The 21,669-nt window shown below is 44.6% G+C and overlaps 1 protein-coding gene across 1 annotated transcript in view; it reads right to left on the bottom strand.

The window, feature by feature from the left end:
• Positions 1-21,464, bottom strand: part of LRRC9 (leucine rich repeat containing 9) — a 74,081-nt gene extending 52,617 nt beyond the window's left edge. The window contains exons 1-10 of the mRNA XM_090034303.1: positions 21,405-21,464; positions 19,768-19,992; positions 18,944-19,032; positions 17,683-17,901; positions 16,581-16,721; positions 15,068-15,131; positions 14,298-14,368; positions 10,826-11,008; positions 8,172-8,327; positions 2,488-2,699 (exon numbers count right to left, since the gene is read on the bottom strand). Coding sequence (XP_089890429.1) covers positions 2,488-2,699; positions 8,172-8,327; positions 10,826-11,008; positions 14,298-14,368; positions 15,068-15,131; positions 16,581-16,721; positions 17,683-17,901; positions 18,944-18,997 — 1,100 coding nt within the window. The 5' untranslated portion in view covers positions 18,998-19,032; positions 19,768-19,992; positions 21,405-21,464. The remainder of the gene's footprint in view (positions 1-2,487; positions 2,700-8,171; positions 8,328-10,825; positions 11,009-14,297; positions 14,369-15,067; positions 15,132-16,580; positions 16,722-17,682; positions 17,902-18,943; positions 19,033-19,767; positions 19,993-21,404) is intronic.
• Positions 21,465-21,669: the final 205 nt, after the last annotated feature.

The raw sequence follows: 21,669 nt of genomic DNA, 5'->3' as shown, positions 1-21,669 counted from the left end.
ACAGCATATGGTTAGGGTGGCCTTTTATGATTAATCCTGTTTTTTCTTATTTTGCTATTTATTTTTCTGTGAACTCTGATGCTTAGGAACAAGAAGGCATTTGCCATCATGCAGAGAAAGATCCTGTGTTGACCCAAGCTTCTCTCATTCTGCCCCAGCACAGGGGTTTCATTTTCTGTCCAGTACTGAAAACTGTGCTGGTCCAAATTCCAGCACCGAAGGGTTGACTTAACATTTAGGCCCTAAACAGACAACTACTCAGGATATCAAAGTTCAGGATATGGCCAAATGCTTGCACAACTCCCTCAAATGTTTCATACCTGAACAGTCTAGTACAGTTATTTTCAACCAGGGTGCTGTGGTACCATGTGCTGCCTTGAGATCCTTTCAAGGGTGCCACAGAGTGCCATGCAAAGTTAATACTGTTAGGCATGCAAACATAATTCACAAGATAAATCCAAAGAGTTAAAAAAATCCATCATGTTAAAACTATTCTGACTTATTGTGGTCTTTCTGAGTTCTTTGCAACAGAAGAATTGCTCTGTTATGCTTTTGTAGTCAAAAACTGAGCAAAAACTTAAGACGTGACACTTTCCAAGGGGTGCCTTGAGTCTATCAAGGGCAGCCTTTATTCTAAAAAGGTTAGGAACCACTGGTCTAGTAAAACTGTACATGCCTCATTTCCCTTCCTTATGGATTGTTCATCTGTTCCTCTTGGAACCATCTCTTGCTCAATGCATGATCCACTTCCCTCTGGGTCAGTGGTAAGGATGTGAACAGTTAAACATTTAAACGTTCACATACTGATAACCAGTAATACCTTACCAGTTATTGTTTAGCATGGAGTGGGATAGGGAGCAGTCCAGTGGAGAAAGGGGGGAGGGGGAAGAGGGAAGTGGTGCGGTGCCCCTGAAGGTGGCAGGACAGGCAGGAGAGAGGGAAGAGGTGAGGGGAAGAGAGGCCTAGTACTTAGTATGGCGAAGAAGTGGTGGGGGAGCTGCAAGGGACCTCATCCTTCTGCTGGTAGTGCACCCCAGCCCCTTTCCCACCGTCTGACCTGAGACACGTGCACCTGCTGCCAGCAATGAGCCAGGACTCTGCAGACCCTAGTGAAGCTGTTTACAGCTCCCGGCCACCTGCCACCACCAGCCTGGACTCCAGGCAGGCCCCTGCTGCCCACCATGGAGCCCATCACCTAAAATCTATAAAAGCCCTTTTTTGAAGGGAGATGTTGTACATGAGTCTTGTGCTGGTCACCTCCTCAGGGGTGGATTACAGTCATAAAGCACTTGTCTCTAACTCAAGAACTCCAAGACAAGTGCAAAAATTATGCTGGAATTACACTGCCAATAGCAGAGTGGCAATCAGAGGGTGCCTACAGATGTTAGGGGCTGCACTTTATACAAATCACCATGAGTTAGAGTCGTCTGCACCCCTGATCCAACAGACATTTGTCTGTTGGGTCGGGGGAGGGGACCGGGGGGGAATCAAGCCTGCTTGCACCAGCTCTCCTGGCCAGCAGGTGAGGGTGCTCCAGCAGCCTTGGAGGAATCTACTTAACTGCCCCTCTCCCTTCCCCTCCCCCCACCCCACCTCCAACTCTGGGGCTGTCAGCAGGGAAGGGAGCAGCACCCAGCCACAGGCTGTTTTGTTTTGCCAAGACTGAGCTGGAGTGGGGAAGAGGTGAAATGGAGCCCCCTTGCCTTGTGGGCCTGGCCTAGCTCCCCCTAGTACCCTAACTAGGGTAGCTGGAGGGCAAATGCAGTTAGGTGAGAGGGCTCCATTCCACCCCTCCCTGCCGTTCAGGTCAAGCAAAACAGCCCAAAGCTGGGCGCTGCTCCCTTTCCTTCCTCCCCTACTGACATCCCCAGGGCTGAGCCGAGCCAAGTTGGTCCATACCAGCCCAGCTCCACCTCTCACATGAAATCATACCCTAAAGGGAACATAAATTCCCAAGGCACTCTGCTTTACAGCACCTTAATCTAACAACTGATTTGACCAAGGTTCATTTTTCATGCAGTGGGCCATTTTAAAAGTACTTTGCAGCCTTGCACATGTATTACTTCACTTGTGTAAGCACTCAGAATAGCAGGAAGCTAAGGTTTGACCAAGGTTTGACCTGAGCTTCCAAGGCATTTTGGTGGATTTTTTGGGGATCAGTAAAGTTTTCCAAGCACTGCTTCCTATAACCAAGGAACTGTTTTAATCCTAGATATTTTTATTTAATCCTTGACCTATTGGTTGAAAGCACTAACACGTTTGTAACAAGTTCAGTTCCAACCAGTGTCCTTAATTCGGTAACCCGGTTCATAGAGGCTACTGAACAGCCACTTTAAAATATTTTTGGAACAGTATCTGCTTAGCAGTCATTTGAAATAAATGAGAGAGGCTCCAAATTCTATCATCAAAACTACCAAGCACCATCACGCACAGTTTAACAGTGCACATATTTCTAACTGCAGCTCTTACATAATTCATGGAACATACTCATCCAGTTTTCTGTTCCAGAATGTCATCCTTTCTCTCAGAGCATCTAACTTCTGAGAAAATATCTCTTCAAGACTTGGCTCCTCATTGGCCTCATCTGTGTAATCACTCCCATCGCCCAAGTTTTCAATATCAGTTTGTTTACTCTCAACAGATGATCTGTTGCTCTGGATTTTGCCTGATGTCTGCAGCTCTGCCAATTCACGTTCCAGCTGTTAAAAGAAAATGCTTTGACATGCAAAGGCAATATGTGAAGTTAATCTATGGTTGGAAACTTACTGTATTTATTTCTCAGGGAAGACAGGTCTTGAAGAATCACACTAAGAAGTGAATCTGAAAATATCAACTAGACAATTAATGCATTAAAATAATTGTTTCCTTAATTTGTCAGTAAATCCAGTGTTGCACTGTGCCTTTCCTGAGCAAGATGGCCAACTCTTGACCTGAGCAGCCTCACCAGCTCTTGAAAGCAGTAGAGCCCAGGGTTCATCCTTTTTGTTTACACCCGAGCAAGACTGAACCTGTAGCACTACAATGCTGACATAGAATTCTCTTACAATTGCAGTCCTAAATTTCTTTTGAGTAAGCTTGACTCTAAGACAGTGGTGCTCATTCTTTTGGCCCCACAGGCCAAATGAGTAGCACAAGGCTGGTCTGTGCACCTGGATCAAGCTCTGCACCACCTCAGCCTGGCCACAGGCCACCTCCTCAGACCATGGGCCAGATTCAGCCTGAGAAGCCATGTCATCTGGCCTGTAAGGTAACCCAGGGGGCCAGAAGTTTGGCAGCAGAGGAATAGCCACTGTTCCTCCACTGCCACATGTTTGGGCCTGCAGGGAGCCAGATAGCATGGCTCCACAGGCCAGGGATTGGGCACCCCTGCTCTAAGACTTAGGCAAATTCACATTAGGTGAAATTCACTCCTTTATGCTGAGACAACACAAGGCCTATGTAACACTTAGGTACCATTTATGATCTCTGTACAGATTAAGTACCTCACAGGTCCTGTACTGACCAGATGCACAGTGATAAATTTCCCCTACAATTCAGTGAATGGTTGAAAAATAAAGGGTCAAAAATCCACTGGACAGGGAAAAAAAAGAAAGATTTTCCTCTCTTATTTCTACTATTAGTTGAAGACGCATTTCAGACTGAAATTGCACTGTAATTGCACAGCAGTTACATCTTTACTTGAAATTCTTACTTGATAGATCAAAATCCCACTACAGTGAAAACAGAGGGATGGTGATAACTCAGGTAACTCTATGAACAAATCACTGAGTACAACTGAATGATGGCAGATAACATGCATGCATGCTTTTTTTGTAAACTGACTTCTTTCTTGAGCTTTGCTGACAAGTGAATGTTTCCTCTTATCAATTTAATGCACAGGGAGGTTAAGGGTTTGTTTGTTTTTAATTTCTAGCTGAACTGACAGAGAGAAATTATAGAACAAAACCCAAAGAAATTTAGGAATGCGCACGTGCACACACATGCTCTTTCAGTTTAGCTTCAGAATAGTGAAGCCTGATAATCTCAGCATGGTATCAGTCAACAAAAAACAGACTGCTCATTTAATCCCATTTCTTAAAAAGTGCATTCCATTTAACAACCCCCTGGGAATTTGCTACAGGAAAATTTTAGCTCATAATATTTTGGTAGGTGTCTAAAAGTTGTATAAGCAAGTGATTATCAGCTAGAAGGCTGCTCTTATTCAAAGCCACTTTGGACAGCTTTTGAATTACTTCAGTGAGAATCAAATATGGTGCATAAACTCTTAGGGTACATGCAGACATCAACCGCACCTGGTCTACAATCCTGCAGCTTATTTTAAACTGAGTGATTATCAAGGATCCTGGTTTTCTGTTTCCCACGGATAAACATAGAAAACCATGGATTTCCTGTTTTTATAAGAGAAAATGCGGATTTCTTCTTTCAGCAGAGAAACCTGTGGATTCCCTGCTTTTGCCAAGAGCTCTGCAGCTGGTTGAGCCCCAGCCTACAAGAGCTGTTTGCAAACAGGGCAGAAAACCTCCAGTCCTGCCTGGAGGGGAAGGGGCAGGGGGAGGGGCAGAACCTGAGGCTCTCAGTCAGTCACAGCTCTGCTCAGCTCAGCTTCACTCTTTGCTCCTGAAGCCTGAGGTAAGTGGGGCTTACAGGGTGCTGGGGGCACCTCTGGCAGGGCTGGGGGTTGTGGTTCATGGCTGGGGGGCACTGGCAGGGCTGGGGAGGGGGCAGGAGATGGCCCCGTCCCCACCTGAGCAGGCAGAACAGTGTAGGAGCCAGCTCCATGCTGCTTCTGCTGCAGCTGCCTGCTGTTGGGGGCAGGGAGCTGCAGACTTGGGTCCCTGGCCACATAGCCCTGGCAGCTGGGGGCCCCCTCCAGCAGGGCTGGGAGGCAGGAACTGTGGGTGGGAGCAAGAGGGATAAGTAGGGTGTTGTGGGGGGCAGTGAGGGGCACCAGCAGGGCTGGGGTGGTCATTGGGGCCACCAGCAGGGCTAGCAGGGGCTGCAGGGGGATTTTAATTTTAATAATGGATGTTGGGGGTTTTATCGGAGAATTTGTGATTTTTTTAATCAGAAAAAACCAGACTCCCTGGTGATCATAGGTAGGGAGTGATGAGTCTGGGGGTGGAAGGGAGGCTGGGGAGCTAAAAATAGCCCAATTAGGGACAGGGTGCAGGGTAAGAAGAGCACAGCCCCAGGGCTGAGGTAGGCAACTGGGCTTTCCCAGTCCCAGTGTTGTGCTCTAAACATGTGAAAACATTCACTAGAAAAGGCTAACCCATTCCTGAACTAATGTACTTCCACCTCCTCAGGTGATCTAATTTAGATTGGGGATGCCATTTTTTGCCCAATTTAACTTCCCCAAACATATGTACAGATTAGAACTTAGATCAACCTAAGCCTTGTTAGTAGGGTGTACCAATCGGCTGATACCAATCCTATCTCCAGTACAACTGCCTCTAGCTGGTAAATCCAGTGTGGTGGAAGGGGAGTGGGGAGGGAAGAGGCGCGGTGGGGGCAGATTAATGCCCCACTGCGGTGAAGGAGACAGCAGCAGGCACTGCCCAGGTGGGGCAGGAGGCGGGGCCAGAGCTGCAGTTTGTTGTGGGGGGGATGGCTCCTGCTGCTGCTCGCACCCCAGGAGGGCATGTGCCACCTGGATCTGCACAGAGCGGGGCAGGCTGCAGCTGGGGCTGCGTGGGGCTCTTTTCGGTGGGGGCTGGGCTCAGAGCAGGCAACAGCAGTGCTGGGAGGATGCTGCATCCACCCCAAATTTCACCGCCGCTGCATTCCCAGTGCCGCCGCCACCAGCCACCCAGCACAGCCCTGGCTCAACTCCCCGCCTCCACCCGCATGCTGGGAAGAACTGGGGCTTAACCTAGCAGCCGGCAGCGGCAGCACTGGGAAAGGAGCAGCAGCAAAATTGGGTGGATGCAGCATCCTCCCAGTGCCACTGGTGCCTGCTCCGAGCCCAGGTCCCACTGAGAAGAGCCCCACACAGCCCTGGTTGCAGCCTGCCCCACCCCACACAGATCTGTGGGGCACGCTGCCCCGGTGCCCTCCTGGGGTGCAAACAGCAGTGGAAGCCACCTTCCCCCCATTAGCCGTGGCTCTGGCCCCCCACTGCCCTGCCTAGGCAGGACCTGTCCCTGTCCCCTCCCTCACTGCAGAGGTCTTGATCTGCTACCCCAGCCCCTTCCCTCTCCCCACCCCTTCCACCCAGAGGTGACCTGAGCAGGGTGCAGGGCCCGGGGCAAATCAGCCCATGCGGGGCCCCATCCCCTCTCTGATCCCATGGGTCCTGGACCTGAAGAAGCTGGCAGTGGTGGTGTGAGGGGGTAGGAAATGGCTGGATGCAGAGCCACTGCTCCGCCCAGCTCTATGCTGCCACTGCTCTGTGGGGCCCCCCCAAAGCATGGGGCCCAAGGCAGTCACCCCAATTGCCCCCTCTACCCAAGGGACAGCTCTGCTTCCACCACACCGGAGAGCTAACCAGCTCTCCACACTGCCAGCTGTGCTCCTTGCTGCCTGGGTATTTATTGGCCAAATCATCGGCCCCATCAGACCAATAGCTGATACAGCTAGTTTTCTTTATATCAGTACCAATCCAATATCAGACTCATGTATCAGTGCACCTCTACTCGTTAGTTAGAAGTAATTTTAGTTGTGGGTGCTGTGGGGAACCAAAGAGAATCAAATGAGTCAATTAAAAATATCAAGGAGCTATGCTTCCCTTATTACAGTCAGTGCTGTAGCTACCAGCTTCCAAAAACTGTTCCTACATGGTGGCAATTGGATAACCTATGGTCACAGTGGTCACAGTTTGGTTCATAGTGAAGAAGACCTATTTCTAAGGGAATTTCAAAAATAATTCCAGTTTCAGTTGTGCCTGTGTGATGAAGAGAGCTGTAGTTTGTTTTTAAGGGAATCTACCCCATTACAAAACTCACCAGTACAGCACTGTACTTAGACTTCTGGCAGCCCCAGGTGGACTTTTAGTATTAGGCCCCCTTCTCCAGAGATAACGATAATAATAATATTTTAATTACCGTTTTTGGACCCCCTTTCTGTCCGGACCCTGGGCAGCCGCCTGGTTTGCCCATGGCTGTATTTGGCCCTGCACCAGTACAGACTGTATCTGTCCTCATCTACCTTGGATTGCCAACACGCTCCTTCCATTTAGAGGGAGAAAACAAAACACCTGTGTTGTGTGTGTTAAACTGCATATACTACTAATATATTTGGCACATGGTAACAGTTCTGCAGATTCTGTGCCCTCATTGGCAAGGCCAGGGTTGATAAAATGGATGCAGTCTGTACTGGTGGGTTTTGTAATTGGGGTAAATTTCCTTGAGACAAACTACAACACTCTTTGTGCTTATCACACAGCCACAACTGAAACTGGAATTATTTTTCAATCTTCAGCTGCCTTTGTTGTCTCAAGATATGTTTAAAGACTGACAAAAAATTCGGCGAGGACAGACTGTAAAAAAAAAAAAAGAGTTCTGCTGTTCAGAATTGTTGGGGTTTAACTGGCATAGCACAAAATAAACTGTTGCCTAATATGTTTCTTATGCTGTTTGCAAAGAAACAGGAAGAGAATGTGTTTTCATTAAAAACAGAAAACTGTAATACAAGAGCTGGGCAGGAAACAGTTTTCCAATTTTATGAACATTTTCTGTAAAAGGACGAACATGAGACTATTCTTGAGAAAACAGGGTACTCCACCCCAGAATGTCCCATGACATGTCAAGAAATACCTGTGAGAGATGCAGGTTCAAGCCCCTGGTCTGATCGATTCAGAGTACGGACCCAAATCCCAGTTATCCACATCCCAGGTAAGGGCAACAAACATCAGGTTATTGGCTATTCTAGGATAGGCCTCTCTCAATCTTTCCTACTGGAGCTGTATTGAATAAATGTTTATTAGGCCAAAGAGGCAAAGGGGCTCTCTTGCAATCAGACATTACAACCTGGATCTAAGAAACCTTTTGCAACAAAAGCTCTGTTGAAACTGGTTTATATCCAAATAGATACAACTGAAATCTGAATTTAGCACATATATCTATTTAAAGCATTCTGCTGTCCAAAGTTCTTCCTTCTGCCTAATGTTTTAATTACAACATTTCTCAGAAGATACATCTCCCTGATGTTAACTTTAAACTAATTAAACTTACGTGTTTTATGGTGCAGCTAAACAATTTTATTCGATCTTCTGGCAATTTCTGTAATTTGCATTTTCTTTCCTTTAGTTTTTCAAGTTCCTCATTGAGCTGCCTATGAACAGTCTTTATACGCATGTTGTAGTACATTATTTTTTTCATTGCTGTAGTCTTATGTGACAAAAACAACAGGAAAAATTATGAACCAGAATAACATTAGCAAAATAGGACCAGTAATACAAGTATCTTATTCTTCCTAAGAATATATTTTAATAGCAAAATATTGATGAATTCAGGTTTGCCTCTTACATTTATAATCTTAAAAATTAGTTTGGGAACTGTACATTAAATTCTTATGGCATTATAGAATGCACTATCTGTCTGGCAATGACAATAGTCTTAGCCACAAGAACTTTAAAAAAAAATATTAGTTTTCATAACCAAGTACTTGTTTTAACATATAAATTGAATAAATAAGTACATTCAAAATACTCTTAAACTACGCTGACTTAAATGAGTTATGCTTTATACCCAAAGAAGTAATCTGATAGGATCACAAGGAGTGATTTGCATTCAATAGATATGTTCATGTATTAGCTATTCCAACAGTTACACTTGTTGTGAATACTGTTCCTCTAGTGTTTTGAAAATGATTAGGCTGCATACACACATTCCAATAATTCCAATAGTAGAATTCTTCCAGGTTTGTTTACCTTGTAGAAAAACTTATCCAGAGTCACGTGTATAAACATTCAAATGCAGAGGCTCTGAAGACTGGAGAGTTTGCAGTGCTGATACCATGCAGCTCAGAGTTGAGAGGTCCCTGTGCACACATCTCAGAATGCTTTGCATGCTCCCTTAGTCTGCCTAGCAACAGATAGTAGCAGTGCATGCAGTAGCCCTGATTGGCTGACCCAGACTACCCATGGTCAGCCTGTATTTCCCTGCAGCATAATGTGGGGAGCATGAAGGGGGCATGTTTTGATCTCTGCTGGACCAGCAGAGTCCAATAAGTGACACACTGTCCTCCTGGGAATGGGGTGGAGAGGAGATGCTGGAGGACTATGTTCACTTCTGAGAGAAACCACAGCATGTACACACTCCAGGGAGTGATTTAATCTTGGTTGTTCTCAGGTTATTTTCTTCCTAGAGTGGCCATTTTTAGTCTGGGAGAACAAGCCTGAAATCTGTATACCCATGGTTTCTCCTGGGAGAGCAGCAGCAGCAGCTCTCCCAGAAGAAACTAGATGTTTGTACAAGACCTTTAAAAAAAAATTGTCATTTGTGACTATAGTTATACAAAGTCCCTAGTGCTATAGGCAAAAGACTGATGGCAGGCCTCAAAACCCAAATGTATCATATGACTTGCATTACAAAAAAGAAAAGACAGACTGTGTAAATATTTTTTGCTATCCTTTTCTAACTAAGAGTTACATTTGACATGATTTATTTTACAAACACCTTACTTGAACAGGAGGACTTGAAGAAGTTACTCCATTATAGGATGAACAAGGTAGCAAAAAAGGACAAAACTTTTAAAAAGTCTTTAGTCCTATGCTTGGAATACTGGAAACATTGCACATATTTCATCAGATTCTCTCATGGCCTCTGCTCTTAACTGATATATTTCTACATGACAATTATAAGCAAGTATACTAGTAAAGCTTTTAATTTTTTTTAATAACTGCATGCTAGATTTTTCTGTTATATTTCTTGTAATTATTGCCATTGCTTTAGCTACAATCTCTTAATATAAACACTTGTAGAAAGCAGAGTAGATTTGTACCTTATATAATGTCTGTATACATAGAAACTTGGCATTCTGTTTTAGATTATTTAAACCAAAGGTGCTCAACTCCCAGCCCATGGGCCAGATTTGGCCCCCAGCACCATGTCATCTGGCCCATGGGGTGCCCCACAGCCCTTTGGGCTATATCAGGCACAGGGTGGGGGGGCACTCCTGGTGCATGGGGGCTAGGCAAGGGTGGCACAAGACCCTAGAACCTGATCTCATCTGGGTGGGATTGGGCCCTAGGGTCCTGTGCCACCTTCTGCACCAGGATCAAAGCAGGAACCAGGACCATCTCCACCTGGCCAGGATTAGATGAAGGCAGTCTGGGGCCCTGGAGCCTGTGAGCAACACTGGTTTAAACAATGGCAGGTCCATTTTAAAATGACTTGCTTACACTACATTTTTGAGGGAGTCAAATAATTCTAATTCAGTAACATTCTGCCTCTCAACAGCAAAGAATAGTGGTGAATACTGACAACACCTGGCCTTCTAAAACTGTTACTTAGGCCTCTAAAAAACCAAAGATTTTAACAACAAAAAAGAGAGATAAAAATTGGGGGGTTTTTACATTTGCTTTCAGTTTTCAAAGCTTTAGTGGTTCATATATTCAATTATTTTATCTCAAGTTAAACATAAATTTTTTAAAGGAGAGAAGGGAGTCTCACATAATCATTTGAAAACCAAATATTTTGAGACTCCTGACAAATGACAAAGGTTGCCAGCACTGCATAACATTACACCTGAAACAGGTATTTCACCTGTTGGCTGAAAGACAAAAGCTGGGTAACAATGGCTAGTTGTCACTAAAAACAAATATCTAGAGAAAAAGAGAGCATTCATATTGTTGCCACAGCTAGAGGATAAAACCTATACTTGCCTCTGCCAGGACCTTGATTTGGGTGTGGGATACATCATATGTGTCAAGCCTTTGAAGCTGAGGCATGTGATACAACACATGAGTAGCATAATTACAGAGCAGACAGATGGGATTGGGCTCATACTGAGGATCATTCAGTCCCAAATCTTTTAGGTGAGGGAGCATTGCCAAGTTGGTAAGTTCCTGAAAAACCATGAAAAACCTTAAACAAAACATGATAACGGTCATTATTAAAATGAGCTTGCATTTCAGCATGAAGGCCAGTCACCATTTTTAACACTAAAGGCTTCGTACAATGAAGGTGGGGGGAGTGGGACTAGGCAGATCTGGGGTAGTCTCTGAAGGCAGAAGCATTGCATTATCTTCCTTTTCTGGCAGGCCCTGAGATCCTCCCCTGACACAACTCCCTTGGCATAAGGCTTCATGCCCTGGAGAAGACAAGGTCAGATCAAGGTGGCACATTCCCCAAACCTGTGATTCCTTTTCAGGTAATGGCTAACCCTGTAAATGTTAATGTGCCTGTTTCTCCCTTGGAGTTGTGATACACCAGCCCTCATTCTCTTCAAAAGGAGCTTTGTAGGGGCAACAGCTTGTGGATGATGTTTTCTCCAAGTAACAGCTGCAGGAGGGAGACTGGGAGGCAACAGAGTCTCAAAGTCTACATGTCAATGCATCTGTGCCTCTATGGAGTCCCCAAGACCTATGCAGATTTTAAGGGGTCCACTTATTTTCGGAGTTGCTCCAATTATGTGGGAGTGATAAGCCCTCCGAGGAAGGCGTCTGTGAAATGAAATTCTATTTCCAGCTGTCAGGAAGAAGCGGCTCCTCTGAGGGGAGAATATGAACCTCAGTATCCTGACTTGACCCTCCTTCTACTTCACAGCAACAAATCTGAGACCAGCAGCTCCACCACAAATTACCAAATCATCTGACTGTGCAAATATGTGGGGAGTTAACTACATGCTTCCCTGAACAGAATAATATAAAATGCTACACATGATGTAAGTTCAAAGGGGCCAGGTTAACGTTGCTGTGGGAAGTTTAACTCTTATAAACCCTGTGATAAATTCACTATTGGTATCAGTCACTAGAGACAATCCCACTTATAGCAGAGGTCAGGGTAGATCCGGGGTGGGGAGGGGTGGTGCAGTGGTGTGGACACCCCCTCCTTTCAGTCAATCACGCTGCAGAAGCAGCAGTTGGAGTCTTTTTTTTTAAGTCCTGGAATTAATGAAGAATCCCCCCTTTCCTTCTATGCTCAAATACCAGGTCCCTTCCCCTTCTTATCCCCGCCACTGTTGCTGTCTCCAGCTGTCCTGGAGATATGAGGGCAGAGCTCTAGAGCTGCTTCTGCCCACTCCAGCCAGGCTCCATGCACAGCCAAGCTCAGCCAGGAACAGCAGCAGCAGTGGATAGGTTCCTCCCCCCTGCTTGGTCCCCCATGTTCTCTGACAGCCAAAACCCATCCACTGTTGTCACTGTCACTAGCTGAGCCTGGCTCCACCACTCTTGAGCTCCCCCTTCCTGCCCCTGCATTAGCTGGGGACTGTGGCAGCAGCAGTGCATGGGGGAGAGAAGAGGAGGGGAGGGAATGTGCCACTGAACACTGAGGCCTAGGGAAGTGAGGAGGGAAAGTTTTTACCTGCTCGAGGGATTTAAAAATAGTCTCCTGCTCCTGCTCCTCTGGGGTGGTCTGCCCGCTATGGTGTTGGGGAGATGGGGAGGGGGAAGAGACGCAGCCATTCCTTCACTGCTCTTTACAAAATCCTGGAGTTGCCCATTGCAGGAGTGAATATGCCCCACCATATATTCTCAATGTTAACATAACATCAGTGCTCATTTTTGCATTTAACAGAATAGAACTTGAGTTTGGTTTTTTTTGCATATTTTCAGCAACTGATTCTGATGTTGGTTATTGTATCAAAACAGTCACAGCTCTCTACTTATTATACTCCAGCGTTAAGCGCTTGCTAGCAAATCACCCTGCTACTTTACTGCAGTGCTACTTGAGCTACGTGGCATGTTAAAGTTTAATTTCTTTGGTGACAGATTGCCTGGGATCAACATCAGACAGACAGCCTGCCTGCTTTTCTTCAGAGGGGACAAAATATGTATAAAACATGAACCTTTATGCTATCACATCACATCACAAAAATACCCTATGCTAGAAGATCAGTATGAAGTTTTGTAAAGTCAAACACTCAAGTTAGGAAATGACAGAACTGAGGTAGCCTGTGCAATCTTTTATTTAATTTTTCTTGGTTCCCCTGTGCAAATGCAATTTTTAAATACAGGGTCACATACTATCTGCTCCCATGGGCTCTGCCCCATTCTGTGCAAAGGTAGAAGTGCTCACTTAATGAGAAGCTATTCAATATTTCCATCTTCCAGGTACTTTTTTCCAATCTACTCCTTATCTTCCTCTACACCTATTTTTTGGCTCTTGCTGCTTCTGTGTTTGAGCCAAATAAATATCTTTCTCTTCTAGATTGCTTGGGCACTAGTAAATGGAGGGCTGACAGCAGAGCAGAGCCAAGCTCCCTCCTTTTAGTTCGGGTGCCTGGTCCCAGCCTGACCACCACAGCAGCAAAAATCTTACTGAGCAGGTACAGGCGTGAGCTGCAGCTCGCCCAGCTGTCCTGCTTGGTTGACATATGTACAGCCCTAGTCATGTGCAGCAGCTGTGAGAGGATGAGACATAAATCAGCTACTTTTATGCATGACACATGCACAGTCTGATCAGTGATGGGAGTTGCAAGAACTGGAACATGCTCAGGGAAGCTGGAATCTTTAGGGACTTTAGCAGCTGAATTCTACTAAGTCTCTAATAGGCATGTGCAAACTGAGATTTTTTTTTCTAATGCTTATAACTTGGCCAAACAGGAGAGGAATTTCACAGGAAGAGCCAAAGTCACCTCCCTAAACCAAAGCAGCTCCTTGCCAGATTGCAAACCCATGATCCAAAGTATGTTTGTGAACCAGAATGTCTCAAAGAAAAGGCTCTAATCTCTGGTTATTTTCCTTAACCTCATCTTCAGAAAAGGCTAGTTTAGCTGACACTTCATAAAGAAAACTTTTGGCCTGAGTCAGACACCCAGCAGGAAACATTTCCAGCCTACATGGCTAGAGTTAGCAAAGTTATAATCAACTGGCAAAAGGGTCTTCTGATGAGAACTGGTGGGCAACTTTAATATTAGGAAGAGCTACCAGTCCAAACTATTATAAAAGTCTGTAGAGCAAGGACATTTGTTTGTTCTGCTTGCACAACTGTTTTATGCTGCTGTGCACATTTACTGTGCTATCTAAACAAGTACCAGTAATACACAGATATCAAAAGAAATGCCAAAAATTAACACTGCATCCTCTTCCAGTTTGTATTAGACCTGCATATTACTCTTCACTTTGTGTCACAAATCAGTTCTCGATTACAAGTTAAAAGAACATAGAAATGAAACATGAGGCCTGAACATACCTTGAAGGAGCATATCCTGTTGCCAGAGAGGTTTAATATTTCCATTTGCTCGTTGAAGTCAAAACAATTTCCTAACATAAAACACCAGGGCAAGCAAAATTAAGAAGAGGTATATTTGCACCGCCCCCCATTAGGGGAAATTCACATTTCCATCAGATACAAAGTTATAATCATGCAAAATATAACCATACAAATATATGCTTTACTTTTACAAGGGATTAAATCATAGGCAGAGTAATTTTTTTTATTTCCATTCAAACATATATAGAATGTTTTTATTAATATATAAAATAAATGGTGAGAAAAAACCAACAGATTTACCACAAAGGGACTGATTCTGTTTTTACTGAGGACAGTAACAGCTTGCTCCTCATTACACCAAGGACCCTTTATACCATTCTGGCAGTGTGGAAGAGCCATAGCTGAGGCAGGGGTATAGGCTGTCGGTCCAAGGACACAGGCAGACAAGGTTCTTTAGGTAAATCTGATATCCTTTATTAGACCAACTCAAATAGTGGGGGCATACACCCATAGATGTCCACTTAAATAGTCACAGATAAAGCAACATAAAAGGGTCTTAGTGTAAATGTGAATTAGCCATGGAGGGTTTGCTACTAACTTTAGCAGGACCAGGATAAGACATATAAGACTTGACTCTGCACCTCTCAAGGCAACAGGAGTTGCCATCAACTTGAATGGAAGCAGGATCAACACAAAGACATTATTCATCATAAGCATAAAAATAATTATGCTGGAACACTATCACCTACCAATGGTTTCTATGAAGTTTCCAGCAAGATTAAGCTCCTTTAAATTTTGCAGTGTGTGCAAACCCTGTAAATATTGTAAATAAGATAGCTTTAGTCCAACATCAATACTGCAGCTGGTGAAGAGAAAATAGACTGAAAATCAAAAGCAGCTCATTTCAATTTAAAAAAGCAAATCAAATTAGGATCAAAATACATTTTTGTTCTTTTACTCTTTATTTTGACATGTAAATAGACCAACAACGAATGTTATTCAGTGTGAATTATTGTGGAAAATCATGTAAATTATACTGCAATTAAAATAGTCTTAGTCTGGGGGCTCCTTGACTTCACAGCTGCTACTTAAAAAGCCAATAGCACAGTACCCCGCCATGGGTACAGACTAACTATTGGCTGCAGCCCACATCTCCATCTGAGGACACCACTGGTGGCTGACTCATGCCCCCCAAATTTTTTGCCTCTTGCATATTTCTTGGAGCATTGTCACCATAACATGACATACATCATTTGATTCGCTGATATCAATCTCTTCTGGGTACGGCAGACATCATAGGCTGCTTACAGACATGAAAAAAACAAAATCAAACCATGCTTTGCTTGCAGCTTGGCATGTCCCTGCACCAAGTGCAGCACATGCCCAGAAAAGGCAGTGTTAGTTTGGCCCGGCTCACCCAACAACTGTATAGATCATGCATTTCAACAGGGCTTTTTGGTGCTTTTGTTTAATAGTTGATTGAATCAGCTTTAGGTAAGAATGCCAAAAAGCGCTGCTGAAGCCCCTGATCTATAAAAATGCTGGGGAGCTGGATCAAACTGACACACTGCCTCTTCTGGTAAAGCACTGGTTTTTGGGGGGGTTTCCCCCACATCTGTCAGTGGCCATAATGCCGGGAGATAAGATACCACCGTCATTTGCTGTGAGATTTCTAACAAACGGTTTTGTTAATGTATTTGGTCTTCTTCGATTTTGCTCTTCCTGATTACTTAGTCATTCTTTTCTCTCATTCTCCACAGACCCAGTCTTTCCTTTCTTTATATCCCATTCCCACGAATCATTCCATCTTCACTTCCAATGCTGCCTCAGTTTTGCCCTCGTATTCATGGAAATGGCTAGAAGACAATCTTTCCTCCTCCCCTATCTGTAACTATGAATATTTTGTGTCTAAATGTGATCTGATTTACCAAAAAACTGGGTCCTCTCATTCAGACCCTTCAGTCCAGCCAGTTCCCTCTCTCTAGGATTGACACTGGGTTTCTTTCTACACGTGAGTGCTATTTTTTCCCCACACCCAAGGGTCTTCAGCAGTCTGTCAACATCAATCAGCTGTGTGCTGTGCTGCCTGCTTCTAAATCTCTATTCCATGTGAAGCCCCATAGAGATGATTACCAGATGCCGGCGTTCCTGGGTCAATTCATCCTGCTAATAAATTCCTATAGAACTACATAGCTAAATCTCAGACTATTATCCCTTCCTCCACCCAGAGGAAATTTTAAGGTGGGGAGGGGTAAGACTCACCTCTATGTCCTTAATCTGATTATTATTCAACCAAACTACTTTCAGCTTAATTAGACTCTCCAGATTTTCAATTCTGGAAATCCTGTTGCAGTACAGGTAAAGCTTCTCCAGATCAACACAGTTTTGCAGGTTATCAATTTTCTGCAGCAGAGGGAGACACATTAGTTTTGAATAAGCACCAGTGTGCTCTTTGAGAAAAAAGGCATTCTGCTCTTCAAAACACCACAGGCTTGCACAGAAGACCAGAAAGACAGTTCTTAGCCAACCAGATCTCCTACTGGTTGAAGAAACTGTTTTAAACTTCCCAGGCCTTTGGATTGAGTCCACAAAGAAAAAAGAAAGTAGTTGCTAGAATTTAATGATATAAATATCAAAGAGGTTCTTTGGCAACAATATTATTTTCAATACAAAGCTTTTATTTTAGCCACTTTCCTAAAAACAGGGTTCACTGCATAGTTTAAAACTGTAGGGGTCAACCTTTTCAGCAGGCATGCCACAAAGTAGCCCCGTACCCTCCCAGAGTGCCACTCCAATCCTGCTTCCCTGCCCGATCTGCTGTTCTGCTTTTTGCTCCATGCCCTGTGCTATCTGTCCCCTCCCCAATTTGTATGCCACACACAGGCTGCCCATGTTGCCTGTGGCACATGTGCTATGGGCTGGCCCCCTTGGTTTAAAAAGAAAGTGGGGGGGTAGGTTGAAAGAGAAACAAAATGATGCATTTGCAGTGCAATGCTTTAAAAATAGATCACTTGAGTATGATTTAATGTGGAATCTCTTTATACTTAAAGAGCATAAGAGACTCTTTGTACCTAAGGAGTCTAAATATCAGTGCGCTTACAAATATTTGAGGGTCAGATTCTGTCCCCCTTACTGATTAGGATAGGCTTAGTCTTCAAATCAGTCAACAAAACTGCCTATAGAGGAAAAAGAGAAGCAAGGGTTTTTTTGGTGATTTAAGATTATTGGACCAACTATATAACTGGGAGAGATGTTAGTCAAGTTTTCAGGTATCAAGTGAACTGGTTGGAATGTGCTATTCAGTGTCAAGGGGTCAGAATCTGGCCATTGTTAGTTGAAAAGAAAAATCAGAGAATTCACTTACCGTTAAGCAACACTCAGAAATCCATAGCTCTTTGAGTAATGGGCAATACTCCAGGTCTGAAATCTTTTGAATGCTTTGTCCAACGAGAGTAAGAGTTGTTAAATTTGGGAAAAAAGACATGCCTACTATTCTGGGATAACCTGAGAAAAACATCTCCAGCACTGCAGTTTCTGGTCCATCCTGATCAACTTTCTCATAAGACAATCCATTACATGTGCACTGGAAATATAATGCAATCATTATTATTGCAATTATTATTGCTCCCTCCGTGTCTATTGTCTGAACAAATCATTCTGGATGAAAATATCTTAACTCGCACTTAAAGTCAATTAGAACTGGGTGCTTAAATATCACTTGAGTCTGAAAATCTCTGCAGTTAAATGTGTTTGCAACTTTGCTATACTTTTGGCAACAACTGCTATGTGATGTGAGTTACAGGAGACAAAATTATAAGTCCATTGCAGGAATTCTTCAAATCTAGCCTCAAAATGCACCTTCAATTCCAATCAAAGGATCAAATTTTCATTCTAATGTAATTATGATATGGACCAAAATTTCATAATGTTTCATTTAATCTATACTTATATGGCAAGAGGAATAGATAGTGTCATGGATAAGTGGGTCAATGTTTCAGTTCTGTGCCACTTAGTTCAAGTAATAACTGGTAAATACAAGGCTCGATCCAGAAAAAGTACACATAAAACGTCATTAAAACCTAGACATAAAAAAGATATTCTCTCTTCTTATAAGAAGTACCACTGAGCTTTTTCCTTCAGTCCCTGCTAACCAAAAACTCCCATTACTTTAACTAACAGCCTAATTCTACTCCGAACTGGGCCACTAAGGTGACTGGTATAGGATGGACTTTAAGAAATTTGGCTTCAGTAGAATTTATTTTGTTCGATGTCATTAAAAAGCTTCTTTATATATATCACAAGACTGAGAAAATTACCTTGAAATTCTGTTCTCTGAGGATGTCATCCTGCAAGATTCTCACTTTATTAACTTTGCTTCTTTCTTGCTTCTGGGAGGGGAGAATCACTCCCCTCCCGGAATGGTTTTTGATCTTTCCAGACTCCTACTGGCATCAAATGCCAGGTGCCAACCTATGAACTTCTCACAAGGGAGAGTTCTGTACAGGTGGCATTTTTACTTCAGTATAAATTAGAATCTATTTTGGCAAACATATATTGATATCGATTGATATTTTGAGAGTTACATGCCTCCCCCCAATAAATACAAAAAACTTGCAGACACTCACCAGCTCTTTAATGATATCTGCTGTGTACTGGTTTTGGTTTTCACTTTGGATCATGTTCCAAGCACTTACAAGTAATAATCACCATCTATCTGCTTGAAGAATGACAGTATAATTAAGCCGCTGTGTATCCACCCACAGAACTGAGCCACAGAATTTCAGTTTGAAAGAAAGTCTCAGTTCCTAATAAATACAGTATCAAATGTATCTTTAGCAGGGTCACAGTTATATTAACAGAGGAAAACGGGTAATTTTTACATGTTTGGACTTGTTCTTTTAATTCTATTTATATTCACAGATCTTAAGGTCAGCAGGGAAAACTAGTTCATTTAGTCGAAATTCCTATATATACAGGCCAAAGAATTTAATTCAGTTACCCCTGTCCTGAGCTTGACAGCTCAAGCTTGGCTAAAATGTATTTTCCAGGAAGTCACTGGGTCTTGATTTAAAACTCTGACGCCTGGAATACATACCACCTCCCCTGCAAATTCATTCCTGCATTGAATCACTACTAAAAAAAGTGTGCCTTATTCCTAACCTCAACTTGTCTAACTTTAACGTCTAGCCCTCAATTCTTGTGGTACCTATTTTTGTGTTAGATAAAGAGCCCTTTATCACTGGTATTTTCTTTCACTTCTCTGGCTTCTTTTGACAAGCTAAGTATATTCATTTCCTTTAGCCATTCATTGCAAGACATTTTCTCCAGGCCCCGTATAATGTTTGTGGTTCTCTGCTTTGCCCTCCCCACTTTTTCAACATCCTTTTTATAATCATGCACACAGATGCTAGCGCAGCTTTACCAGTGCCATTTGCAGAGGTTAACACACCTTCTTACTGATGCTCATCACTCGCTTGTACATCCATGGATTGCACTAGCTCTTTTTCCTACAGCATGGGAATTTCACTTCTATGTTCACTGGCTCCTAAATTCTTTAAGTTACTGTTTTTCAGGAACCAACTTCCCATTCTGCAAGTACAACCAGTTTCCTTGTTTCAAAAGCATGAGCTTCCATTTAGTACAAGATACATACCCGTTGTTTCTTTTTTACTTGCTATTTGAAAAAAAAAAAAGAAAAGATGCTTTCAAAATGAGACACGTTTAAGAAATTCATGGTTCCCAGGTAAGGTAATTTTCTAACAAAGAGGTGAAAAGCCCACATGCGCAGTCATGAAAATTGGCTGAAAAATATGAAAACACAACTAGCTGACACATTTTTAAAGAAATCACACATATTTCCTTTGGCTGAAGTTAAATGTTATCCAGTTGATCCTAATGTACAACCATTTTGTAATTAATGCTGCGCCTTTTTTCCCTCCAAAGATCAAAGAGCTCTTTTCTTGGCTTGTTAACAAATGACATTGCAAGGGATCATCCTGTCACCCTCGAGATACTGCTCTCGTACTCCTCCAAGCTTTCATCCAGCCATTTTGTAAAGGAAAAAGGCTTTATCCCATTTCAAGAGCTGGGGGAAACCTAACTGAAACAGGTGAGAGCTAGGATTTGGAGTGAACCCTGCTCTTTTCAGTGTCTCAAAGGACGATGAGCAATCGAGGCTGGGTTTTTCCCCGTCTCACCTTAAAGACGGCAAATGCACAGGCTCATGAAATAATGGAATAACAGAATCACAAGACCTCAGAATCAAATCATACTTCCCAGCAGCCGGCTAGCCCTGCTCAGGGCAGAATATGCTCCCAGACACTGAGACGGGCCTGAAGGAGCCCTGCTGGGCACATGGCTCCACGGCCTCGGCAGGTGCGTCAAACATAAAACCCACTGGTGAGATCCAACGTGCGCAGCCCTGTCATCCACATCCAGCCCCAGTGCTGGCCTTGGCTCTTCCACTGACTTGCCAGCAGCACATGGCAGGGGCCTGACCAGCCCAGGACATGGTCGCAAGCAGCACCAGCCCAGGCCCCTCCTCACATGCCAGATCCAACACCTGCGGTGCCTCCTCTGGCCAGTCCGGGACACGAGCCAGGTGCGGCACTTGCTCTGGCTGGTCTGGGGCACAAGCCACGCGCAGTGCCCGCTCTGAGACACAAGTCCTGTACAGTGGCTGATCCAGTTGCTTGGGGACACAAGCCACACGCAGTCCACGTGGCCACGTGTAGCGCCCGTTCCAAGACATGAGCCATGTGTGGCAACTTCCCTGGGACACGGGCCACATGTGGCACCCACTCCGGCCAGTCTGGGACACAAGCCACACAGGTGGCTGGTCCAGGACACAAGGCCCACATGGCGCCTGCTCTGGGGCGCAGGGGACACACCGTGTGGCGCAGCGTCACACCACCTGGAGCGGGGACTGGATTCATCTGGGGGCCACTCCTGCCGGATCCAGCCCCAGGGTGGCCAGCGGACGCTGCGGGGGGGTCCGGACCTGGGGGTTCCCGTGGGCTCCTGCCCCCGGGCCCTTGGGCGCCAGCAGGGGGCGCTGCCCCTCCCCTTCCCCCCAACGCCACCTACCTGGCGGACGGCACCGGCGGTTGTGTACCGCCGCCCCGCTGTTGCCTAGGCAACCCTCGCGCTCCCCCCAGCAGCCAACCAGAGGCGGCGGCGCACGGGATCACGTGGCGGATCCCGGGGGCGGGGCCGGAGCCGCTGCAGTCTGTGGGGCTCGAGGGCGTGTCTGACCCGCGCGGGCGGCCGGTGTGTGCGCGGGCTCGGACCCGGCCCTAATCGGCCAGCACCCGGGTTTTTGTCTTTATTATATACCTGATGTATCAGACTT

Source organism: Crocodylus siamensis, chromosome 2, assembly GCF_052110815.1.
Source record: "Crocodylus siamensis isolate JL-2025a chromosome 2, ASM5211081v1, whole genome shotgun sequence".
Taxonomy (NCBI): domain Eukaryota; kingdom Metazoa; phylum Chordata; order Crocodylia; family Crocodylidae; genus Crocodylus; species Crocodylus siamensis.
Note: the sequence above shows the minus strand (reverse complement) of the source record. Positions and strands in the feature narration are given on the sequence as shown.